At 32.0% G+C, this 23,109-nt stretch overlaps 3 protein-coding genes and 1 long non-coding RNA gene across 6 annotated transcripts; 1 reads left to right on the forward strand and 3 right to left on the reverse strand.

Annotated features, from left to right (window-relative positions):
* Nucleotides 1-5,898: 5,898 nt before the first annotated feature.
* Nucleotides 5,899-8,329, reverse strand: LOC114425813. 2 transcript variants are annotated; one of them, XM_028392779.1, is made up of 3 exons: nucleotides 8,190-8,329; nucleotides 7,088-7,461; nucleotides 5,899-6,299 (listed from the first exon to the last, which is right to left on the reverse strand). In XM_028392779.1, exons 2-3 carry the CDS (start codon nucleotides 7,414-7,416, stop codon nucleotides 6,290-6,292), a joined length of 339 nt encoding a protein of 112 aa, XP_028248580.1. In that variant the 5' UTR covers nucleotides 7,417-7,461; nucleotides 8,190-8,329; the 3' UTR covers nucleotides 5,899-6,289. The 2 variants fall into 2 exon arrangements, with proteins under 2 accessions (XP_028248580.1, XP_028248581.1); XM_028392780.1 differs by having other exon boundaries at nucleotides 7,088-7,418; nucleotides 8,190-8,321.
* Nucleotides 8,330-9,004: 675 nt separating this feature from the next.
* Nucleotides 9,005-11,343, reverse strand: LOC114425751 (pentatricopeptide repeat-containing protein At1g71460, chloroplastic-like). Its single transcript, XM_028392705.1, has one exon. The coding sequence runs from the start codon at nucleotides 11,242-11,244 to the stop codon at nucleotides 9,196-9,198; it is 2,049 nt and encodes a 682-aa protein (XP_028248506.1). The 5' UTR covers nucleotides 11,245-11,343; the 3' UTR covers nucleotides 9,005-9,195.
* A 4,669-nt stretch (nucleotides 11,344-16,012) lies between these two features.
* Nucleotides 16,013-16,859, forward strand: LOC114425617. The gene has a single exon (XM_028392556.1). It carries the CDS (start codon nucleotides 16,177-16,179, stop codon nucleotides 16,765-16,767), a length of 591 nt encoding a protein of 196 aa, XP_028248357.1. The 5' UTR covers nucleotides 16,013-16,176; the 3' UTR covers nucleotides 16,768-16,859.
* A 1,668-nt stretch (nucleotides 16,860-18,527) lies between these two features.
* On the reverse strand, nucleotides 18,528-21,156 carry LOC114367576. 2 transcript variants are annotated; one of them, XR_003657243.1, is made up of 3 exons: nucleotides 20,835-21,156; nucleotides 20,636-20,716; nucleotides 18,528-20,245 (listed from the first exon to the last, which is right to left on the reverse strand). It is a non-coding gene; the product is annotated as an uncharacterized LOC114367576 (long non-coding RNA). The 2 variants fall into 2 exon arrangements; XR_003657242.1 differs by having other exon boundaries at nucleotides 18,528-20,046; nucleotides 20,835-21,151.
* Nucleotides 21,157-23,109: the final 1,953 nt, after the last annotated feature.

Genomic DNA, 23,109 nt, shown 5'->3' on the forward strand with positions numbered 1-23,109 from the left:
TTATAAAATCAATTATGGTCATATTTTACAAAATTAGCTAAAAAAAACTAATTAAAAACTGAAAAATTAACTTTTTAAATTATAAATATTCAATAAAATTAATTTTTGAAATAATTGAAAAGTATAAAATAATTAAAAAATAATAAAATTATGATTTATCTAAAAAAGATAAACAAAAAAATTAATAAATATATTAAACATAAAAAAATATAAAAAGTTAAAGATGAGAAACTAACGTTTTTAAAAACGTTATTTCAATTAACATTTCAAAAAATATTAAAAATTACTCTAAAGTTATTAATAAAATTTATTTACCAAATAGTCAAATCAAATATATATATATATATATATATATATATATATATATATATATATATATATATATATATAACCTTACCCCACATCTTTTTCGCACTTCCTAGCTTAGGAAAATTTATAAAATTCGTATTCCTCCTATTTAAATTAACAATGCAGAACGTATGTTTATTTTCTCCCTATTATTTTTTTTAAGAAAATAAAAATATTAAACTATGACAATTAACTTATCATACATGATGATAGATTGTTATTAAATAATTATGTAAAATTATTTTATATGTCAAGACATTAATATATATATATATATATATATAGGAGAACATGATATATTTTTAGCTTTTTACAAAATTTTCTTTACTTTTATATTTAAAAATGCCAAGTATTTTTAGTTCATAACCAGACTTAAGCTACATTATTTTTGTTAATTAAATATAATTTTATAATGACTAAAAGAAATATCATATTTTCAAGAATGAAAATCTTAAACATAGGTAAAAGTTAGTGTGAAATTTATATAGAATATCTACAATACTATTTTTTTCCCTTTGTGATGTTGTGGATTAACATTAAGTTCCTCTTCCAATTAATGTAAACATGAAGCCTGCAAGATTAAATATCAGTACTCGGTTATTTCATGATATTAACTATCTTAATTCATACCCTCCGAATTGACAAATAGTTGATATGGATGGACATGATACATAATATATTTCGAAAAGTTACTTTTCCTCTCTCTAACAATAGAGGTGAGAGAAATATCAATCTTTTTGGTCTTACAAATTGGAAACAAACAAACTCTCCCAGAAGTTGATGAAGATACGTTTTAAAAAAGCGTTATCCACATAGTGGTCCCCCGTACATCTATGGTCTCACATTTATGCATTACTTGTTGCCTTCAACTTTCTCTCTATCTCTTTCAATCTCTCTATGTCTCCTCATGGATCTTTTATCACTGTTTAGTCTAATAACATCTATTTATTATCCAGAGGGTATGTATATATATGATAATATCTTCAAAAAAAATTGAGAAACACTGCCATTTTAGATTAGCTGGTAATAAAAAAAAATACAAACATGTGCAGCTATGTGTTTATTATTTTGCAACCTCTGTCTTTTCCTTCTTCATTACCCATTTGAGTTTTTTCTTACTTGCACTTTGGCAAATATATGTTCTCATTTATAGTTTCAGACACATGCATGTATATTGTTCGAATACATGTACAATGTGTTAGAAATTGTATATAGGTTTAGAAATTTATTTTAGTATTATTTGAAAAATATTATGCTGAAATTGATATTGGCTACATTATTTATGTATTTTATTAATATTATCTTCTATCTACTGAAAAATTCTACTCATATGTATCATGTGAATTATTGCTCTCTTTAATTACTATTTTATTTTTATTTTTAGTTAGTATCATGTATTTACCTTAGTTTTCTATTCAAGAATTATTTGTATATTATGTTTTGTATAGTTTGCAAAATAGTTTTCGAATTGTCCAAAATTGTGGGTGGTATGATATTGTAAATTCACATAAATATATAGGGTTAATTACACTTATTTCTTCCTTAGTTTTAGATTTTTATTTAATTTTTTTAATATTATCTTTTACTCAGATGTATTATGTGAAGACAATCCTACTGATATCTAACTTATATATTATCTAATTATATAATGTGACGTATCTTACATTGTCATATTAGAAAATCTAATTTAATTTTTTATTTTTTTTAATTAAAATTTAAGGATCTTTTTGTAAACCTAATATTTTTTAAAAGTGTAATGTTTTATTAAAAGTGTAATGTTTTAGTCCTAATTTTCTTAATTCAATCTCTAATTTTTTAATACCTCATTTTCTAATCCTGAAACTCGTAGCTTTCACTCTCTTCTTATTATGTGACCAGTATTGAATTAATCAAATATAATAAAATATTATCTAATCAATTGTAATTAAATATTATCTAATCAATTTAAAATTTATCTAAGCAAATAAAATGTTCTAAATTTAGCTAGAAGAATGAAAGCAACGAGTTTCATGATTAGAAAATTAGGGATTGAATTGGTATATTATTTTTGCATAGTTTGCAAATAGTTTTTGAATTATCCAAAATTGCGGGTGGTATGAGATTATAAATTCACATAAATATATAGGCTTAATTACGCCTATTTCTTCCTTTGTTTTAAATTACGTGCATTTTGCCTCTTAAGCATTTTTTTATGCATTTTGCTTTCTATTTTCAAAATTTTGTCAATTTTGTTCATCCGTTAGTTGATTATACATTGTCATCAATTGACTCTAATGTAGCAATGTTAACTGCTGTTAATTTGGTGCTTTGATGCTAATGTGGACAATCGACATGGTGCTCCAATGCTAACATAATAATACACATGGCACTATCATTGACCATTGGCAGTGACATTGATGTTCATAGTTATCATTCAACGTTTAGTTAAATTTATTTATCTCTATAAATAAATAATTTCAAAGTTAGTTTTATGTTTGATTATATAAATTACTCGAGGTCAAGTTCTATAAGCTTGACATTAAGAAAACATAAATATCTCGTATGCCTGAGTACAATATAAACAAAAGTATTAATTTTAGGCACACAAAAAAAATTACTTCGTAAATTTTAATTTCTCTTAAAAAATAGCATGATCTAATTTTTATGTTCACTATTTATTTTACTTTCACCATCAAAAAAATATTATTTTACTTTATTTCTTCTCTTTATTTTATTTCATTTTTTTGACAAGTAATTATCTATTAAGTAGTTAATAAACTTAAAAATACTTTAAAAATATATTTAATAAATTAAAATAATCAAGTTAAAAACGAGTAACAAGCTAAACTTAAACATTTTCGTTTTTATAATTTCGTTTATGTAAATTAATTGAACTTAAACATAATATTTTACAAGTGAAACTTGAATATTAAATACTCAACCTTGTTCAAATCATTTACGCCATAGTGATAGATGCAGTCACTCAAGTTTGAGGGTTCAGTCTGGTTTGTACGGATGGACAACCGTGATCCGTTGGCACAAAGAGGCCTACCTGGATAGTCAACGATGGTTAAGGGCTTCATTTCTCTCAATAATGCTTCTTTATTGATAAAAAGAGAAAAAGGAAATATTTTTTCATTTTTTAATTTATATTCAATTTTTGTCTTTCTTTTATCATTTTCTCACCATTTAGAAAATAAAAAAATACCACTGAACACGTAGATTAATTGGTGCTAGATTGTTTAAATTTAATTTGTAGTTTTGATCCAATAATGATTCTATTTGATTTGTGCCTAAATGTCTCTCATAGACTATATGTGTGATATATTACCCAAGAGAAAAATCAAAGAATAGGTGTCAAGTGACACTAAATAAATAAAATAAAAATGCTTGTCAATTTAAGGTAATCAAACATTCTAAAATTTGGCCAAACAGACTAGAACAACAAAATATACCCTAGGAAGAAAATAGGAATGGAAAGAATAAAGTATACCGACAAGCTCACAAAACTCATGATTTCTAAATATGAAGTTCAAAAGTGTAATAAATAATACTCCAAAAGCAGGGTTGCGAATTGAACTTTTGAAGCAATTTGAGTGAATGAAATAAAGAGGTGGAGATCATGATGAGGATGCAAAGCAGTGTATATATGAGCTGAATTCCATGCAGCAATTATGGCTCTTGGATCAATTCCAAAATCTAATGATGGTAGAGTGAAGCATCAGATGTACGATGGGTCCCATTGTCTCGAACCTTTTGTACCCTTCACTTTATAAGTTTCTTTCGTTCTCACATCTCATTTATTTCACCTCCCCTCGGTGGGTTAGGTTTGCAATGGAGATGGAATGGAATGTCTTTCAACGGGTGAAACTTGGTAATCTTTACCAAACTTTGCTTTGTCTGTCGATCGTCACTTAATTGTAGTAGGAGTATTATTTTAATCAATATGCGGGTATATAGTTTTTTTATCCCCAAGACTTGAAGACTAATTTTAGTTTCCAAAGTCCATATATAAATGTCTTAAGGCTTTTCATCCTTGGACTTCTTATACTATTCCATGGGCTGCTAAACACCCTTATTTCTGTACCAACATTTAATAAATAAATAGAAGGACATGAAAATATCATATTTTATTAAATGTTCATAAAAAAAATATTTTACACTAAAACTATATAAATGAAATTTGTGTTTTTATTATTAAAGTAATTTATACTAATTTTGATAAATATTTTTGAAGTGTTGTTAGACGTTAAATTTTTTGTTTAGGTTGGGATCCAGGGGCTGAAGCTGCCCACGACCAGGAACGCGCACATGCTGAACACGCGCGTGGACAAGCTGCATACGAAAGTTCTGTTCATGCAAGAGTTGGGGTTTTTGTACGAGAAAGCACTCAGAGCTTGTGCTAGGTTACCCGCAATTTTCGGATATGACGTGGAGAACAATCTGTGGCCCAAGTTTGTGTATCTTGTGAAGGAAATGGAGAGAGATTTGGAGGAGCTGAATAGGTTTCCTCAATACTTTGGGTTCAGTTTGAAGGAGAGGATTGTGCCAAGGCACTTGCATTTGAAGGAGAGGGGTGTTAGGATTCCCTTAAACAGAATGTTGATGTGGGGTAATGAAAAGTTCTACGCCAAGTGGAAGTAATAGTCAAGTGGGTATATTTGCTCACACATAAAACCATACAACAACACATTTTTAGTTTGTGTACCTGTACAAGGTTTAATTGATCTTTTAGTGTGTATATGTTGTCTCACCTTAAATTGTAGTCACTGTGTATACAGATGTTTTAGTCATGAGCAATTTTTTTTTTATTTTATATATTTCAGTCTCTGTTATTAGTTTTTTATGTCACAAAATGATGTATAAAAATTACAAATACAATAAATATTCGTATGAGAACTACAACATTAAATTTTTAGGTATAGAAATCTAAATGCAAAGTGTGAACAAGTATAATTTAGGGTTAAATGATTAATTGATTTTTACAGTACCAACACCTCTTAAAATATGAGAAGCTAACATATTAACAAGAGGATCTGTTGAGATATACTTTTATCAACATACTGTTTAACATATTTTTATATTTTTATCATAATGTGCGTAAATAGAAATGCTCAACATATGTGGTAATAAGATGCAATCCTCATTAGTTGCACAAGACTATTATAGCTGCATTTGCGTAAATAAATAAGGGGCAGTAAGGCGCATAATTGACAACACACCTTCATGACTTCAATCAACCCACATTACACCCAGCTGCGAACATATAATCTAGGGTCATGCACTACCAAAGGCACCATACTATAAGAAACTATAACATATTTTCTATAAATTAAACTAATACAGGAGTGATACACCATTATAATACATTAACGAGACATTTAATTCATATGACATCAAACTCCCAATTTGAGGAGCAACAATAATATAACAATTTTTATTAGCTCAACTTACCAAAAAGAAAGTGACTAGACGGGGAAAAAACCTTCAGTAAAAATCTAACCCAAGTCTTCAGCTCTTGCTAGAGATCTATCTTTTACTCTTCTTGAAATGAAAAATATTTATAGGCTATTTCAACAAGTGATATGGGACTAGAATTCATTAAATACGTCAATTCTATTCTGTAAGGACCATATTAAACAAATTATCCCAGTAAAAAGAAATAACAGGATCATCCTGCATCCAACTGCTGCTTGAAAACTGCTTCCATCACAACTAAAGAACATTCAACATCTTGACTCAGATTCAAGACTTGACCAAACCATAGTCATACTTATCATAAAATGTATACTTTATTCATAGTATAGATTGCAAATGCATCTGAAACACAAAATCACAGCTACCAAAGTACATACAACCTGATTCGAGCATTGGAAAGAATGTGTCAACTGCAGTGGCCACATGCAAATTATAAAATAACTGCAACTTATGTCGGCCCTTTTTTGTGTGAAATGCAACTTTCTCATAGACCCCTGCCACATTGCAATAGAATATGCAAAAAGTCAGAACAAATAGAAGCAACATACAATCTTATAAAATGTGAACATCACAGACCAAAGGGGGTAAGCGTTTAAGCAAAGGGAATAAGTGGAATAGAATCCCCTGGCTAGGATGATATAATAAGCCTTTGATTCAATTCAAACTTTAGTTTTTACTAATTCTCACAATTAAGCATCCAAAGCATAAAAACCGGCAAATCTCCATAAAAGTGGAACAAGATAGACCATTACTTCCAAACTTGAAATTAACAAGTGAACAGATCCCAAGTTAATATCTTCAAGGTTAAAGATTGCAGGCTAAATTGATATCTTGGCGCATAATTATTTCACTTCAGCAATAAAACCACATACCAGTATGTTCACAGTGTCGGCTAGATAGAGAAAATAAGCCCACAAGAAATACGGTAAAATTCATCTTATTTTGAGTTTTTTTTTATGAAAAGATAAAGTGATTATATAGTAAAATAAGGCTCTAAATAATCTTTATTTTTTTGCAAGGCTTATGTGTGTGTGTGTGTGTGTGTGTGTGGTGTGTCCTAGTGTCCCATATTTGGGACATTAGCCATGCTGGAGTGTCTGTGTCAAAATCTATGCTTCGTAGCTTAAATAATTCATGCTATTGCAGGATATTCTTGGGAATTTAGCTCACATCATGTATTTAAAGTATTACTTGGATAAAAAAATGTGATGTAGAATCAAGGTGCATATTTTTCTAATGTTCTAAAGGAGAAAATTTGGTCTTTTACATGAGTGCTAAATACCTGACTTTCTTGATCATAATGGCCTTAAGTTTCCTAGCAAGATCTTCAGATCGAATCTTCCGCTCCAAGTTCTTTTGGGCTAAAACACGCTTCTCAGAGTTTTTGATATGGAATCTTTGCTCTTGCTTTATCATCCTCTCAATCCCACTTGATTGCATCTTACGCTGCATCAATCCCAATGCTGCTTCCAAGTTCCCACCTATGACCTTCACTCTTATGCCTCTGCATTGCTGAAGCTTCTGCATTTGATGATGGCCATTATTGAAGGGTTCAGGCGTGAAACCTGAATGTCTGAATAATCTTGATAAACGCCTTGCAACTGAGTTCATATCTAGGGGAGATGAATGTGCTTACTACTATTCCTTTTATGAGCACTAGTAAAAAGCAAAAGAGAGAGAGAGAAAAAAAAATCTAGTTATATTGCTCTTGAAATAGTATCATGCATAAAAATGGAGGGTCAATCATAGTTTTATGTTTTATAAATTTATTGGAACTTTCATATGAATTAGTTTTGGGGGATTTGGTAAGTTGTTTAGGTAATATTAGGGTAGATTTAGAACTGGAGTATTATTCGGATATTATATAGATTCAAAAGAACCTAGACAATGGCTTACTTCTCAATCAAATATGCTTATCAAAGGGTCTGCTATCTGTTAAACAAAATAGAACATATATATTTCACAATTTTCCTTATTGAATATTATTTCAGGTATTGTAACTTTTTCCTGGTACACAACAGAGTTTTCACCTAGTGATTCGATATGACTATAACCTATACCCCCTCCCCCCTTTTTCAAGAAAATGTAGATGAAAATAGAAAAAACTCCAGGCTAAAACCTAGAGTTTCAGTATAGCAATTTACAAAAATCAAAACTATCATGATCATGCTAAAACGGATTGCTCCAACTCAAACATCTGCTTAAACCAGAATTTACTAATCAAACCAGAACCACTAATTTTGTAGTTTTCATACCAAGCAGTTCTTGGCTCGAAACTGAATTACAGATCAATAGTCTCATTGCAGTGAATGATATTCACTCTAACATTTTAGAAAGGAAAGAAAGGAACTGAAGAGCGAAACTGAAAAGGTCGAAGAATTTACCTCGGCTCGCGTCGTCGGAGGAAGTCGCGTCGCGTTGCGGCAGATAGGGCTTCAAAGTCGAAACAGAGAAACGACGGCGTATAGGAATAAGGGTCACCTTATGAAACCTGAAGACTGATGATGAGTAAGGAGTCCGTTTCAAGTAGGGGTGAATATATTTTTACTATTTAACATATAATATTTTTCGTTTTAGTTTTTATTAAAAAAATAATTTATGTTTACTATTAAAAAAATTATATAATTTTAATGAGAAATGAAAATCACATCAATTTTATTAAATATAAGGGTTAATTTTTTTTTAAAAAAAAGAATATATAAATTGTATTTTGTTTGCATCAAGAATATCATTTCACTTACAATAGGATAGTATTAATAAAATAAAATAAAATAAACTTATGATAGAAGAGTAATTTGTTCAAGATTAAATATTAGCAAAATTGATATTATTTCTTTACAAAATTATATTTATACATATAATCAAGAATCAAATTCCTATTAACATGTTTAATGAATCTTATTATTTATCAATTGTGTTGTAATTTGTTCGTAAAAAAACATATAAAATTAAAACCAATTTAATCATTGGTTTGGTTTTTCATTAATTCCTTTTAACTAATCGATATTCTTACTCATGATTAAGACATTAGTGTAAAATTAAACTTGAATGTAAGACAGTTTTCCAATTGTAGTAGGAAAAAGACTTAAATCAATCTACTTTAAGCTTTCATGTTAAATTTTAAATTACACAAGGCTTTGCTAAACTGTTCTTGACATTTTAATTTTAATAAACTACAGCTTAAAACTGGGATGCAATATTCACGGTACTGGTAATATTTTCCTCCATTTAAGATTGCATCTCATTAACTAAAATAACTAGTGTATAGTATGGAACATAATTACAAATACATGACAATCTACAAATTCTGAGCCAAAAGTTACAAGTCTGTATTCCGGATTGTGCAGCATTCTATAAATCTTTTAGAAGGAGAAGGTTTTGTTGTCTCTTCTACAAGAAAGAACTCATTTGTTCAAATCTCTGAGCTTTCTCTAGTTGACCATTGTGTGTAAGTAATCGCACCATAATAGCGAAGTGTTCCTTAGATGCTTCAATTTTATATCTAGGCATTGAATTGAAGATTCTACAAGCATCATCAACAAATCCAGCTTTGTCACATATAGATAGAATGGCTTCAAAGGTAAAGTGGTTTGGAGAATATCTCATTTGATCAAAAAGGTTAACTGCATCTTGATACAATTCATTATATCCATAGGCCCTAATAAGAGCAGTCCATGTCATAGAACCTTTAACTGGAACTGCATTAAACACCAAATTGGCCTTATTAATATCTCCAAAGAAACCATACATATTGATAAGTTCTGCAGAAACAAAATGGACTGATGTAAAGTCCCTTTTCAATATCTGCCCATGAATCTCCTTCCCAAGCTTCACAAGTTTTCGTTCACCACAAACACTCAACATCCTTCCAATAGCAACAGAGTCTGGCCTGTGCTTTGACAATTGCATTGACCTAATCACACCAAGTGCTTCACACAGATACCCATTTTCAATATACGAATCAATCATGGCGGTCCATGAAATCACATTCCTTTGTTCCATATTATCAAATAACCTTCTAGAATACTCAACAACACCACACTTGGAGTACATCGTCATCAATGAAGAAGCTACAGACACATTAGGCAGAAACCAATGTTTCAAAGCATACGCATGAATCTGCTTCCCTTGTTCCAAAGCCCTCAACTGTGCACAAACCGGAAGAACAGTGGCAAGTGTCACCACATCAGGCCTGAACCCTTCTTGCTGCATCCAAATCGTGGACCTCAGCGCCTGCTCTAGTTTCCCATTCGCAGCATACCCCGACATCAGAGCAGTCCAACAAACCACATTCCTCTCCTTTGAACCATAAAAAACCCGTCTCGCCGAAATCATATCCCCACACTTGCAATACATATCAATCAAAGAAGACTGAACGGGCACCAGCTTAGAGTACGATTTAGTTTTCACAACATAAGCATGAAACTCCTGACCCAACCTCCTCGCACAAACCTCCCCGATCACAGGAATAACAATCGTCATCACAACCGAATTTGGCTTCACTCCCTCCTCCACCATCCACCTCACATACTCCAACACCTCCCTCTGCAACCTATTGTGCGCAAACCCAGCAAGCATCGCCCCCCACACAACAACATCCCTCTCGGGAATTTCCTCAAACACCCGGCACGCGAGCCTAACCTTCCCACACTTGAAGTACATATCAATCAAACTGGTCCTAAGAATGTAGTTATCCACCAATCCATTTTTAATCAAAAGTCCATGAGTCTTCAATCCTTGCGAAAATGCTCTCGCGCCAGCGAAACTCTTAATCACATTAGAGAAACTATACACATTCAACTCAACCCCCAATGCCCTCATCTCAGTATAAGTCTTGAGCACATCAATGTACTGTCTCTTCCCAGAAACCACAGTCCCTCTGAGCAAAGCGTTCCACGGGTACACGCTCTCGCAGGGCAATCCATCAAACAGCTTCTGCGCATCTTCCAACGACCCACATGCGGTGTACATGTGAACAAGCTTTGTCCGCAAGAAAGAGTTGTTTTCGAGTCCATTGATTCTGATGTGGGTGTGAACTTCCCTTCCTTGTGGCAGTGACTTGGCACGAATGCACGCGGCGACGACAGAAGAGAAAGTGGTGGCGTCGACGGGGATGCCGCGCTGGTCAACGTAGTCCAAGATGGTGAGAGCCTCCTTGAGCTTGTTCTGGCGAGCGAAGCGTTTGATGTCTTTGAAGATGAAGATTGGGTTTTTGTTGTGGAGGGGTAGGGAGCTCGGAAACGCGTCTTTTTCGGTGAAGGGTTTTGGCTTTTTGGTTCTGTGCTTTCTGGGGGTGGTGAATCTGGGAGGTTTTGTGTGGTGGGTTTTGGAGGGTGGTGGTGGGGATCGTGGGGAGGGTCTAAAGCTGAAAGCTTGGAAAATGTGGGTTTTGGGGTTTGGAGGGAAACATAGTGAGAGAGATGAAACAGAGTTTTCCATGGCTAACTAACAAAGGGAATGGATATTTTGTTACGATGTGAGGCATGTTTTTGGAGCAGAACAGAACTTGCAGATAACCAGCATAACATGTAAAATGTACACCATAGATTAATTTTTTTTTTTACGAAATAAATTATATATATGAATCATTTTTGTAATAATGGACGCTGGAGATTATAGACACGACACTCAAAGGTGATCTCAGTATCTAACTGATATGTTTTTATTTATTTTTAAAATATTTTATGAGGTAAGTTTTAAAATAAAATAAATATATTTAATATTTTGATAATATAAAAAATAATAATATTTTCTTTCTTTAATGAATAAAAAGGAAAATGTTAAGAAATTGAAAGTATTGATGGTAATTATAGTAAATTTCGATTGTAATCGTTAGAAAATAGTAGGAATTTGCGTAGAAATTGTGATCGATCGGATTACTTTGCAAAACAACACACTGGTTTTATGCTACAATTCTTGGGACAGTCAAATTAAATTGTGATCGAACTCTGCATGATGTTTTGTATATTCCATCCTTTCATGTTAATCTCTCATCAGTTGAGGCATTATTTAAACTCTAAAGACTCTAGTTACGCAATTTCATCGATTCCTTTTCCATGTATATGACAATGGTCTCTTGAAGATAATTGGTAAAGGTAATTGGTTCAAGGACTCAATTCTTTGTTCATGTTTTCAATTTATGTTTCATACAATACGTCTAATACTTGGCTTGCTAGGCTAGCACATTTTCATTAAGCAGTAAATTTTAGTAACATGTTTCTCCACATAATTCTCCCATATTGTGATATTTCTTTTGGAAAATCGTGATATTTCTCCTTTGAAAAGCAAAGGAGACACGGGTTATAGTTTCATCATATTTTTTTATATTATGAGAAATTATGAACAAATACAGTCTATATGACTAATTGTGGCCGAAATCATGGTAACATGTCATTTTTGAAAACCTTAGGAACTATGTATCATTCATTTCTAATAAGCATATTTTTGTTTTTTCATTTGACTTGATAAACTGTCGGACTTGGGTTCCAATCCTATATCACAAGCCAACTGAAGGCAAAAGGTATTTTTTTAACTACAGTGAATGATCACACTTGATTCACCTAGGTTTCTTCTAAAACATGAGAAAATTTTAACAACCAATTTTCTAACACACTCATTTAAACACACCTTTTATAATTGACTTAAATTTATTGGAATTCACATATTTTTGTGAAAACTCAATTCTAGTCCTTAAATAATTCTGTTGATGCAAAAGAGCTATTAACTGAATCTTAGCGGTCAAAGGCGTCCTGCATCAGCTTGGTTGAGTGTAAAACTCTGTAAACTGTGTTGAAAGGAGATACTAACACTATTTAGCATTTACTCGATGTGGACAGAAGAACACTTAAAATTGCCATTATGTTTGGGGACAAAAGAACAACTCCACTATTGCTTAAATTCCTTCAATCAACATTAGGGATTATGAGATATTTACAACTTACCAATAAAATATACTTTAGAAGTGTACTATGAACTATAAATTAAATACAAATTTGAGTTTTTTCATAATTAAAAAATAGTAATGTTCTTTCTGTCAAATGTGAGATAGGTGGAAGCAAGAAACAGATAGGAAGGAGAGAAAAAAAAGAGAGATCTGTAATGTGCAGAAAAATTAAAGAGATCAGAAGTAAAGAAAATGAATAACTTATAAAAAGTGAGTTGTGAAAAAAAAAATCAAAATCCAACTAAACATTTCAAATGCTTGTATATTTTTATAATCATTAAAAATATTTTTCTACTAACGACTAAACAATTTTTATAAATATTTCTTAATTGATTTTTTCAGCATTTATTAACCTTTACTTACACACGCTAACACAGGGAAGGAAAAAGAGTATTATTATAAAGTTCCCTTATTTCCTACTAATATTAAAAATATTGGTGTTATGAGGTCGAAATTAATTTATACCTTCACTGTTCAACGCGTAAACTGAAAAAGAGATATAACATTCAAAACTCATTACCAGCAGTTAGACATTACAGAGGGTATTGGTGCCATTAAATTCACTGAAAACAATATTTGTAAGTACAAAGAAGGTCCCTAATTTGGACTTCTCTTAGTTACTTGCCAAATCTTCTAAAAGTCGGCCTAACCAAGCACATCAAATCTTAAACAAAAAAGAATTATAAAAATATTATTTTTAGAATAGTAATTTTCTCATGAGAATAAATCATTTGTGGAACATCATCCAATTAGTTCCTAAAATTAAAGAATCTAAAAAAGAAGTCTTTCAAAAATTGGTTTCCCTAGTCAAGTTAGTCCAAATTGTAACGTTAGTCACCTAATGTAGTTTAACACGTTATATGTCAGGCAAATAACTCATTAGGATCAACTTAATGGGGAAGGACTTAGGTACTAATGTCAAGCAAATGTTTGTGTCCTCTATATGTCATACCACTCAGCAAAATGATATACCAAAATCCTCTCTTCTTCTGTTTGTGTGTCTTCATAATTCATGTCTCTGTCTCTAGCCTCCTTTAAAAATTAATTTTCTGAATTCACGCATTCACAAATTGGAACTGCTGGATGAATGTAGACGATTCACATTTTTTATGCATATTTTTAAGTTTGATTTATCAAAATAAGAATATAAATGTAAGTCATTTGATCTACATTTAACTTAGCCGAATCCAGAAATTCCCTGACTGCAGAAAATTCTGATCCCCCTTCGTCTCATCCTTCCCTCTAAATACTTTCTTTGTTTTCTTTTGCATACTCCTCCATTTGAAAGAGTCACGAAAAGAACTGTGTGATACTTAACGTATAACCTCAGTTGATGTAGTATTATATTATGGACTAAGGTAACCAACAAAACTAATTTAAAGGATTTTTTGTTAAATTTCTCTAATTCTAGAAACCAATCCAATAACGCCTTACAACTTCGGAAATTAAAATGGTAAGTAGTTAATTTACTCTTTCTCCCTAATTACCGATATTAAAGAAATTGTGATCTCAAAGTCAATACAACTAGAAAAACTAGCTAGTTAGAATTGAAGAACAACAACAACAACAAACTTTTACCAAAGTAACGAGAATGAATAGCTGCTTAAGTTAGTATTCAATGGATATTACTTGACTAAGTCTTCAACACGTATTACAAATGGAAAATAGATGAAAAATAGTTTTAAGATTCATTCAATTCATTCATTCATCAAAGTATTATAAAGTTGATATATTTATACAAAGATAGAAAATAACTAACTTGAATAATCAACACTAACTTACTCAAATAACTTCTAGTAACTATAACTTGAGTAACCAACTAATTTACTCAAATAACTTCTAGTAACTAACTAAATTAATTTTATGTCTAATATCCCCCCGCAAGCTGGAATGTGTTGAAAACACTTATAGCTTGGAGAATACAATACATCAACATTAAAGAAGAAAGAGAAAAGAAAAGAAAAAAAACTTGAAAACATGAAATATAGCGAAACATGTCGGAAATACATTGATCAAAATAAAAAATTTCGAGAAATCTTCGACCAACTTCGACGGCTTCCAAGAGTCCAAAGCAAGCATCAAAGCTTGTTGGCAAAAACTTTGGTGACGAAGGACAAGAAATTGCAATCGACACGCTCGAAGAGGTACCACAATGTGGTGACATAAACGAGCATCGCAACCGCTCCACGCCAATTCATCCACAACACCACATCAACAACTAAGCTTTTGCCGAGAACACGAAGAAAGGATGAGAAACTAAGGCAATGCCAAGATTGTCAGAAGAATGAAGGGGTTAAAATCATCAATGGCAGTCATGGCCATGAGAGAAAAAAAAAAGAACCAATCAGACATCCGAAAGGTCCCCTTAAAAAAAATGATTTAAGGGGGTGGCCTACCCAGTTATATAAGAACTTAATCATCAATGACATCCATGGCCATGAGAGAAAAAAAAAGAACCAACCAGGCATCCGAAAGGTCCCCTTAAAAAAACGATGCATAAGGGGGTGGCCTACCCAGTTATATAAGAACTTAATCATCAATGGCATCCATGGACATGAGAGAAAAAAAAACCAATCAAGCATCTGAAAGGTCCCCTTAAAAAATGATTCATAAGGGGGTGGCCTACCCAGTTATATAAGAACTTAATCATTAATGACATCCATGGCCATGAGAAAAAAAAAAGAACCAACCAGGCATCCGAAAGGTCCCCTTAAAAAATGATTCATAAGGGGGTGGTCTGCCCAGTTATATAAGAACTGAATCATCCTCATGAACCACCCGATGTGGGACTCGCAACACGCCCCCTCGAGTCAGGGCTCAGCGCCACAAAGCGAAGGCTAACAACACTATCCACACCACCGGGCAGAATCACAAATAACTTCAATAGGAAACAAGAGATACGGAAGCAAAAACTTCTGATATCATATTAGGAATGAAAGAAATGGAAGATAGATGAAAAGTAGTTTTAGGATTCATTCAATTCATTCATTCATCAAAGTATTACAAAGTTGATATATTTATACAAAGATAGAAAATAACTAACTTGAATAACCAATACTAACTTACTCAAATAATTTCTTGTAACTATAACTTGAGTAACCAACTAATTTACTCAAATAACTTCTAATAACTAACTAAATTAATTTTATGTCTAATAACACACAAATTGTTCTATGGATAACACTCGTCTTCAACCATGTGTCTAAAAAATTAATGCTCCCTCTTTTCCTTAGATTCTATTCTATATATTATGAATCAACTTGATCCAAATTAAATTCATATAAAGTAAAAATACAAGTAGTCATCTTACTCTCTATCTTTATAGTTTTCTGTGAAACACTTTTGGAACAAATTTCTCATATCATTTGTTGTTCAATCAAGAGCAGTTTTTTCAATTGAGCAATATTTCTTTGATCTCTTCAAGTGCCATGGCAAATTATGGAACCACACAGAGAATACCCTCCTCCTCAACACCACCATCCACTGCAGACAATTATGAACCAGAACCAAAAGCACCCCAAGAAAAATTCTACAGTGATTTCAGAATCTACTGCCCCATTAACATTCCCTCCACATCAGAAGCTGCAGGAGTGCGCATCATGAGAAACATGTGCAATTTTGGGTTGTACTACACACTCTTTGTGTGGATCATACTCTTCATAACCCTCATCCCTCAGCGCAAGGTGTCATTGATTCTGTTTGTGACCATGACCTATGTGACAACCCTTTATATTTTACTCTTGAGGGTATTTCCAAACTCTGTTGTGCTTCACAGAATCATAGACAAAAGGGTTGTGTTGGCTTTGCTTGCAATTGCAACTGCGGTGCAGCTGATTTTGACTGAGGCAGGCATTCATCTTGCAGTGACTTTGGCTAGTAGTGTGCCTGTGCTTCTGGTTCATGCTGTTTTGTGGGCTAGCTATGATGCCTTTGAGGTTGAGGATGCTTCTGCAAAAGGAGAACTGGCTCCACTTGCAGGCCATAGTGAAAATGTTGATGACAATACTGATGCTGCTTAAAAATTTGGGGGCTCACTATGTAGTCCTTTCTGACATGGTGACTGAGTTTTTCTTGGAGAAAAATAAAAGCATTGATATCCTTTAAAAAGTGTAAAAGAAAAAAAAAAAAAAAATATATATATATATATATATGGATGTAATAAAGACTATGCAAATTCATAGTGGATGTTTTGTTCTTTTATAAAGTTTGGATGAATTAAGTTTCGAAGATTTATCAGGACTAAAAACTCGCGTCCTTCCTACATATGAGTCAAATCTTTATCAACTACACCAACTTATGTTGGTCATGAAAAACAGTATATGTACAAGTATCTTGTATAAAAGTCTAGGTACAAAAGTGTGAATTCCATTTTCCTTCTTTTTTACTGAAATTTGTTTACTCTAACATTTTCATCAATCACATTTACTTTTCAAAGTGAATTGCAAACTATATAACAGATAATTCCTATAATTCGAAAAGTCCTCTTTATACCGAAAAATGCCACAAGTCAAGTCGCAGTCGTTTACTGAATGAATTGCAAGGTATATAACAGATAATTCCTACTTAGAAAATGATTTAGACTAATAACAATACTGATTGAATTGACTGCTCAACTGATAGAATTGACCACTCAAACTTGCCAATTGTTAATAAAGCTTCTTAGCACTCTCTAAGTGGTGCCGGCTCTAATACTCTCTTGTATGATTATTGGGCTTTCGAGGTAGAGAATTATTGTACGGTTTGAGATTCATTACCTATCTAAAATTCTAATCAATACTTGTTTGACACATAGTCAAATTTTATTAATTCTGTAATAATACTATAGCATATAATTATTTATGTAAGGTGGGAGTTAAAGGGTTGAATCCTAATTAATTAACTATCATTTACTAATCTCTGATTATAACTGAAATCACATTTTACAATTTTCCCTTGTTTGATATCTTTTGTTTTAGAGAAGACAGTTTTAAAATAATCAACAAAGACACTAAGACATGCTTGCTCATAGAAGCCAATAATCAAGCAATTGACCACCGACCAATCAATCACCACATTTTCGTATTGAACTTTTCGTCATTAAAAGACGACAAAAGTTGTTTAGGCCCTGAAAAATAGTAAATTAATAATATTTTACTCAAAAAAATTGAAAGAAAATTATTAACCTATAGATAATATTAGGAGACAAAAAAAATCTTATAAAAAGTAAGTTACTCTCTTTTTTTTTTAATTGGTAATTACTTGATTTATTTCATTAGTTAAAATTTCATCTCTATCCAGTTTAAAATACATATCTTTCATTGTTTAATATTTCAAACGTTGAATAGATCAATTATCAAATATTGGCTATCATAAACGTAAGTAATTACTATTATGCTTCTCAAATGTTGTAAAAAAAAAACCAAATTTTAATAATTTCAAGATTAAAAGTTTAAAAAAGTCAAGTAAAAATCTTTCGACTAACCGTGATCAAGTAATAATATTAATAATGTTGATTAACCACATGCATTTTGTGGATGTCAGGTATACATTTTTCAAATATAATGTATCAAAATTATTGATTTTTCACGGATGGTTTCGTAAAACTATATACAAAGTAGTGTAATATGGAAATTATTGACTTCTAACATCTATCGTGATTAAAACTAAAATAAAAAAGGACTTATTGACACCAATTACCGTAGTTTTCAAACTACACTAATTTCGTATATTGTTGTAGGAAACCAACTAAATTGATAAAATAAAAGTCAAAATTATTACTCATTATAATTAAGAACCCCCCTGATTTGAAATTGTAAAAATCTTTCAACTAAACCTGAAAACTATATTCGTAGTAAAAAATGTAGAAAGCCCTCAATGAAGGTAACTAGAAGTCTAGAAGCTAGCCTAGAACGACTCCTGATCCTAAATTGTTTTCCATGACCCTGCATGCCAAGCACCAAGCACTCATCACTTGGCTCCTCCATCTTGTTTAGCGCAACTCCAGGAAGCAAAAAGCACCATCATGACCACAACAAGAAGGAGCAGAACAAAACCAAGAACTCCTAAAGATGCAAACAAGATGCCACTCATTCTAAACATGCCACACGTGACATCAAACCCTGCTGCAGCAACCAACACAGACAAACAGTACAGAAGAGAAAGGCACAGCATTGAGATAATGGGCACTCTAAAAGCCAATGACCAAACCACAATTACGGTGTACACAAAACTCACTGCTATGAAGCACCGACACCGACACAAACACTGGACACGACACGGACGCTAACATGTAGACACCTGTAATGTCCAAAATATAGAACGTGGTATGGGTGTTGTGTCGGTGTCGGACACTGACACGGATGAGTGTCGGACACCAGACACGATAAGGGACTGGAGTGTCCGTGCTTCATAGACTCACTGGGAACATTCCAGTCCATATCATTGCTGGTAAGAACCCGCCAGAGGCTTGCCACAAACTTGAGCTTTTGGACTGGGATAGGTTCTCAAAAGGGTTGCCCAAAGCAGATAAAAGTGCTGCTTGAACTCCGTATAACTTAACTGCTAATGCAGCACGATGTTCCTGTGGACAAATTATCTCCCGTTGAACAGAACTGTCTGAATGTCTCACAAATGGGAGCACTTACTATGTGAGAATCATTTTTTCTTAATCCTTGGCTTCCACGTTCTAAAGTTTTGAAAGTGTCTTGATATCTATCACATGGGAAGAGGAAGAAGATATAGCATATTCCTTGTTTGCCTGTCCAAATTATAAAGAATTACTCAAATATTAATCTTATAAGCTTCAGGAGAGATTATTACATCTTCGGAGACTACTACATGTCTATAGTCCTAACTAATTTTTACACACATAATCAAATTTCAATTTACAAAGGGATCATCCAAGACTGTAATAATTTCTCCCAGTTTCAATGTGTTTGCACATATACTAAATGTTAACATAAATGAAACGGCAACTTGGGTTTTCATTACTTTTCTTCTTTCCATTGAATATTGATATGATTTATAAAATTTTCTGCACAGACAAAATTATACTTTGTTCGCAAATCCCATTTATATAGTGAAGATTTATAAGATATATGATTGTATTTTTTTTCAACTGAGCAAGCAAATTAATCTGAATAACTAATCTTGTCAACATGGCTGCTTTTCCTTTTCCGTTTTTTGGTGACTATGTCGTTAGAGTAGTTGATAGTTTTTTGAAGTTCCTTCTGACCCTTTTCCTCGTCGCTTTGTGAGCTCCACTCTTCTTCATCTTCCTCGTCAATATAGGCTTTATTGTAAGACAATATTTTGTCAGGCTGCAAATTAAGTGCATGTGGAGACAAAAGTCATATACAGTCTAAATTAGTGTTTCGGCATTTGTCGCATGAACAGAGAAAAGTCACAGGTAACATCACAAAAATGAAGAACATAATGGTGATCCCTTTCCTCATAATATACTGATGTAGCATTTGTCAAGTACTCAATTGTTCTCAGTAACTCCTTATTTGTAGGGTACTGTTAATGTTAATGCAAACGCAAGAGACATGTATGTTAGAAAGGGGGACGAAACAAAGAAAACACAACCGAAAAATAATGGTGACGACGACCAGGATGAGATAAAGATTAGAATAAAACATTAGATGATTCAATTTTTGATCAAAATTGATCTTCCTCTCTATATTTTACAAAGCATAATTTTGATTATCGCATTTTTTATATAGTTTGCGAATTTCACTTCTCACCATAGTATCTCAAGTTCATAATTAAGAAAAATGAAATTTACTAATTGTGAAAAAATACCATAATCAAAATCATCCCCTTTAAAGCATAGGTACTAACATCAATTTTGATCGAAAATTGAAAGATTTGAAACACATTTTACTCAAAAGGTTAACAAATTCTTACCTCAATTTGTTTCTCTTGAAATCTCCCTGCAGTTGATCCTCGACGCAATTTCCTGTATATGATTGGATTTGGTTGCCTTGTCTTTGTTGTTAATGATTTGCAAAAAAAAAAATAAAAAATGAAAAGACCAGTTAAAGCCAAAAAAAAAGTCAACTTTGAGGGGGAAGCAAGGTGCATAGCAACTACCAGCATAACTTACAGGCTTTATTGGAAGCAAGAACTTGTTAGTTAATTTACATTGTTCTCCCTGGCCTGTTCTGAAACAGAAGAAAGACTCAACGAATCCATGATGAGACAAGAGGATCGCCAATTCTATAAGATGCAAGTTTAAAATATTTGGCTTCCTACTTCCCTGATCACCCCCCAAGTGTCTTAAGTACTAGTGTTGTGATGAAACTACATAGAAACTTTGAACCACATCGCTCATGACTCCTCCTTTTCATGGGTTGGAAGCATCTTCTGCCTACAATTTGTTTCTTTTCAACGACAATTAATGCTTTTTTCAAAGAGTGTATTAAGTACATATGGTGCCATCGGCGGCCTTTTTACTAGATAATGATAATTTTAGTTGCAAACTTTTTCTAAAGTTAGAAGTTTTTTCTTTCAAAACTATTATTTTAATTTAGAATGTTTTTAGGTTTAATTACTATTTTATTCTCTCAATTTGGGGCCCTGACCTTTTCAGTCTCTTAAACTCAGAATTTTTATTTTTTAGTTTTTGAATTTTGAAAATTCTCTTTTAGTCTCTCTTCTTATGAGTGTGTGTTAACCAAAGAATAAAAAATTGGTAACTTGTAACAATTTTTGGCTGTTAGAATTTGGTTTTTGATTTTTAGCTGTTAATATTTATAATTTTTAAAAGGCGCTTATGTTATGCATGTTGTTAGTAATTAATTAGTTGCTTCTCCTACTACAATTCATTGTGCGGTTGTTCTTCACATTCTTCATTATCTTTAGGGCACTCAATTCTGGTTTTCCTCCTTAGAGTTGTGTATTTTGATTAATTAGGGTGGTAATTTCACTTATTCTAAGTCCACAAGAATGTTTTTCATCTTTCTAAGAGATTCTCTTATTTCTTGAAAGAACAAGAAACAATCAATTGTGTCTTGATTTTATATAGAAATTGAGTATTGTGTTATGACTTTCATCATAATAGACATTTATACTTTATGATAATATAAGTGTCATACAAATCAATTGTAATTTAATATTTTATTAACATATCAAATATATTGAGATTGAGGGTCATTTCAGATGTCACTTTTTTCATGAAAACATTACTTTAACATTTATTTCTTCATCCATCCAAATTGTTGATTTGTTCACAAAATCGCATTTCACTTAATGTTTTTGTTTTTTAACTTTCTACTGATGTATCATGAATTTGAGGAGGAATGTTAGATAATATGTATTTTCTTACTTTTCCTCTCTTTTATGATGATTTAGTTTTATTACTGGTTGTATTTATATTTTCCTCCTTTTACTTTTGTATGTTTAGATGTTGAATAGAGCGCCAACTTTTATTCTCCATTTTACTCTCTCTTCTTCCTCTTCTCTTCTTTATTTTGGCATTGTTAACCATTACTACAATATGTGTTATACCTTAGCCATTTAGAAAACAATGCCTAATAGTGACATTATGTATTCTTGTGGAGAAATTGGAAATCGGGATATCGCAACATAATTTTTGCATGAAACGAAAAACATCCAATTTTAAGTTACACTGATTATCCTACAACTTGTGTCATACATGGATAAGCCCAGAAGTATAGGATTTACATTTTAGGGATAACAACTTCACGATCTTCTTTATTGGCATCTCAAGAGGGGATTCATCACTATGGCATGCGAGATGGGGGGGGTCATCCTTGCCATAGTACATTTTCTTTGATGTATAGTTTCATTACATTTGTTCAATTTAAAGTTTTTGAAAATAATTTTGTTTGTTATATGTCAACAATTCACAAAAATCATGTTCCTTTGTAATAATAAAGTTTTCAAACTTTTTTATTTTAATAATGATTTTCGGGGAAAATATCATATATATATACCATCTCACAATGGATCTCATTATTTTTCTTGACTGTTGTTGATTACTACACTAGAGTTGTGTTGGTTTATGTGATAAAGGATAAAAGTAAAACTGAAACTTATCAATATCTCGACAACTTCGCAACATGGTAAAAATGAACTTCGGTTCCTAGGTACAACATGCTCTCGTAGTGACAAGGATACAGAGTTTACATGTTTTTCTTTTCTTTATAATTTTTTGACTTAGTCTTACGTTTTATCATTCAATTATTATTTTTTTTACAAAATTTACCGCATATTATTTTTCAATTTTTAAATATTTTAGCATTATGTTAATAATAAAACAACATTATTTTTTGTAAAAATTGGTGATCAAGTTGATTTTTTTGTTAGTTCATTACATTAATTTGTTTAACTTGGTATCACATGATAAACGGTAAAAA

The sequence above is a fragment of the Glycine soja genome, chromosome 9, assembly GCF_004193775.1.
Source record: "Glycine soja cultivar W05 chromosome 9, ASM419377v2, whole genome shotgun sequence".
NCBI classification, from domain to species: domain Eukaryota; kingdom Viridiplantae; phylum Streptophyta; class Magnoliopsida; order Fabales; family Fabaceae; genus Glycine; species Glycine soja.

Bases quoted from the DNA above. Each gene is read 5' to 3' on its own strand.
- LOC114425751 (XM_028392705.1), bottom strand. From the start codon at position 11,244: ATGGAAAACTCTGTTTCATCTCTCTCACTATGTTTCCCTCCAAACCCC.
- LOC114425813 (XM_028392779.1), bottom strand. From the start codon at position 7,416: ATGAACTCAGTTGCAAGGCGTTTATCAAGATTATTCAGACATTCAGGT.
- LOC114425617 (XM_028392556.1), top strand. From the start codon at position 16,177: ATGGCAAATTATGGAACCACACAGAGAATACCCTCCTCCTCAACACCA.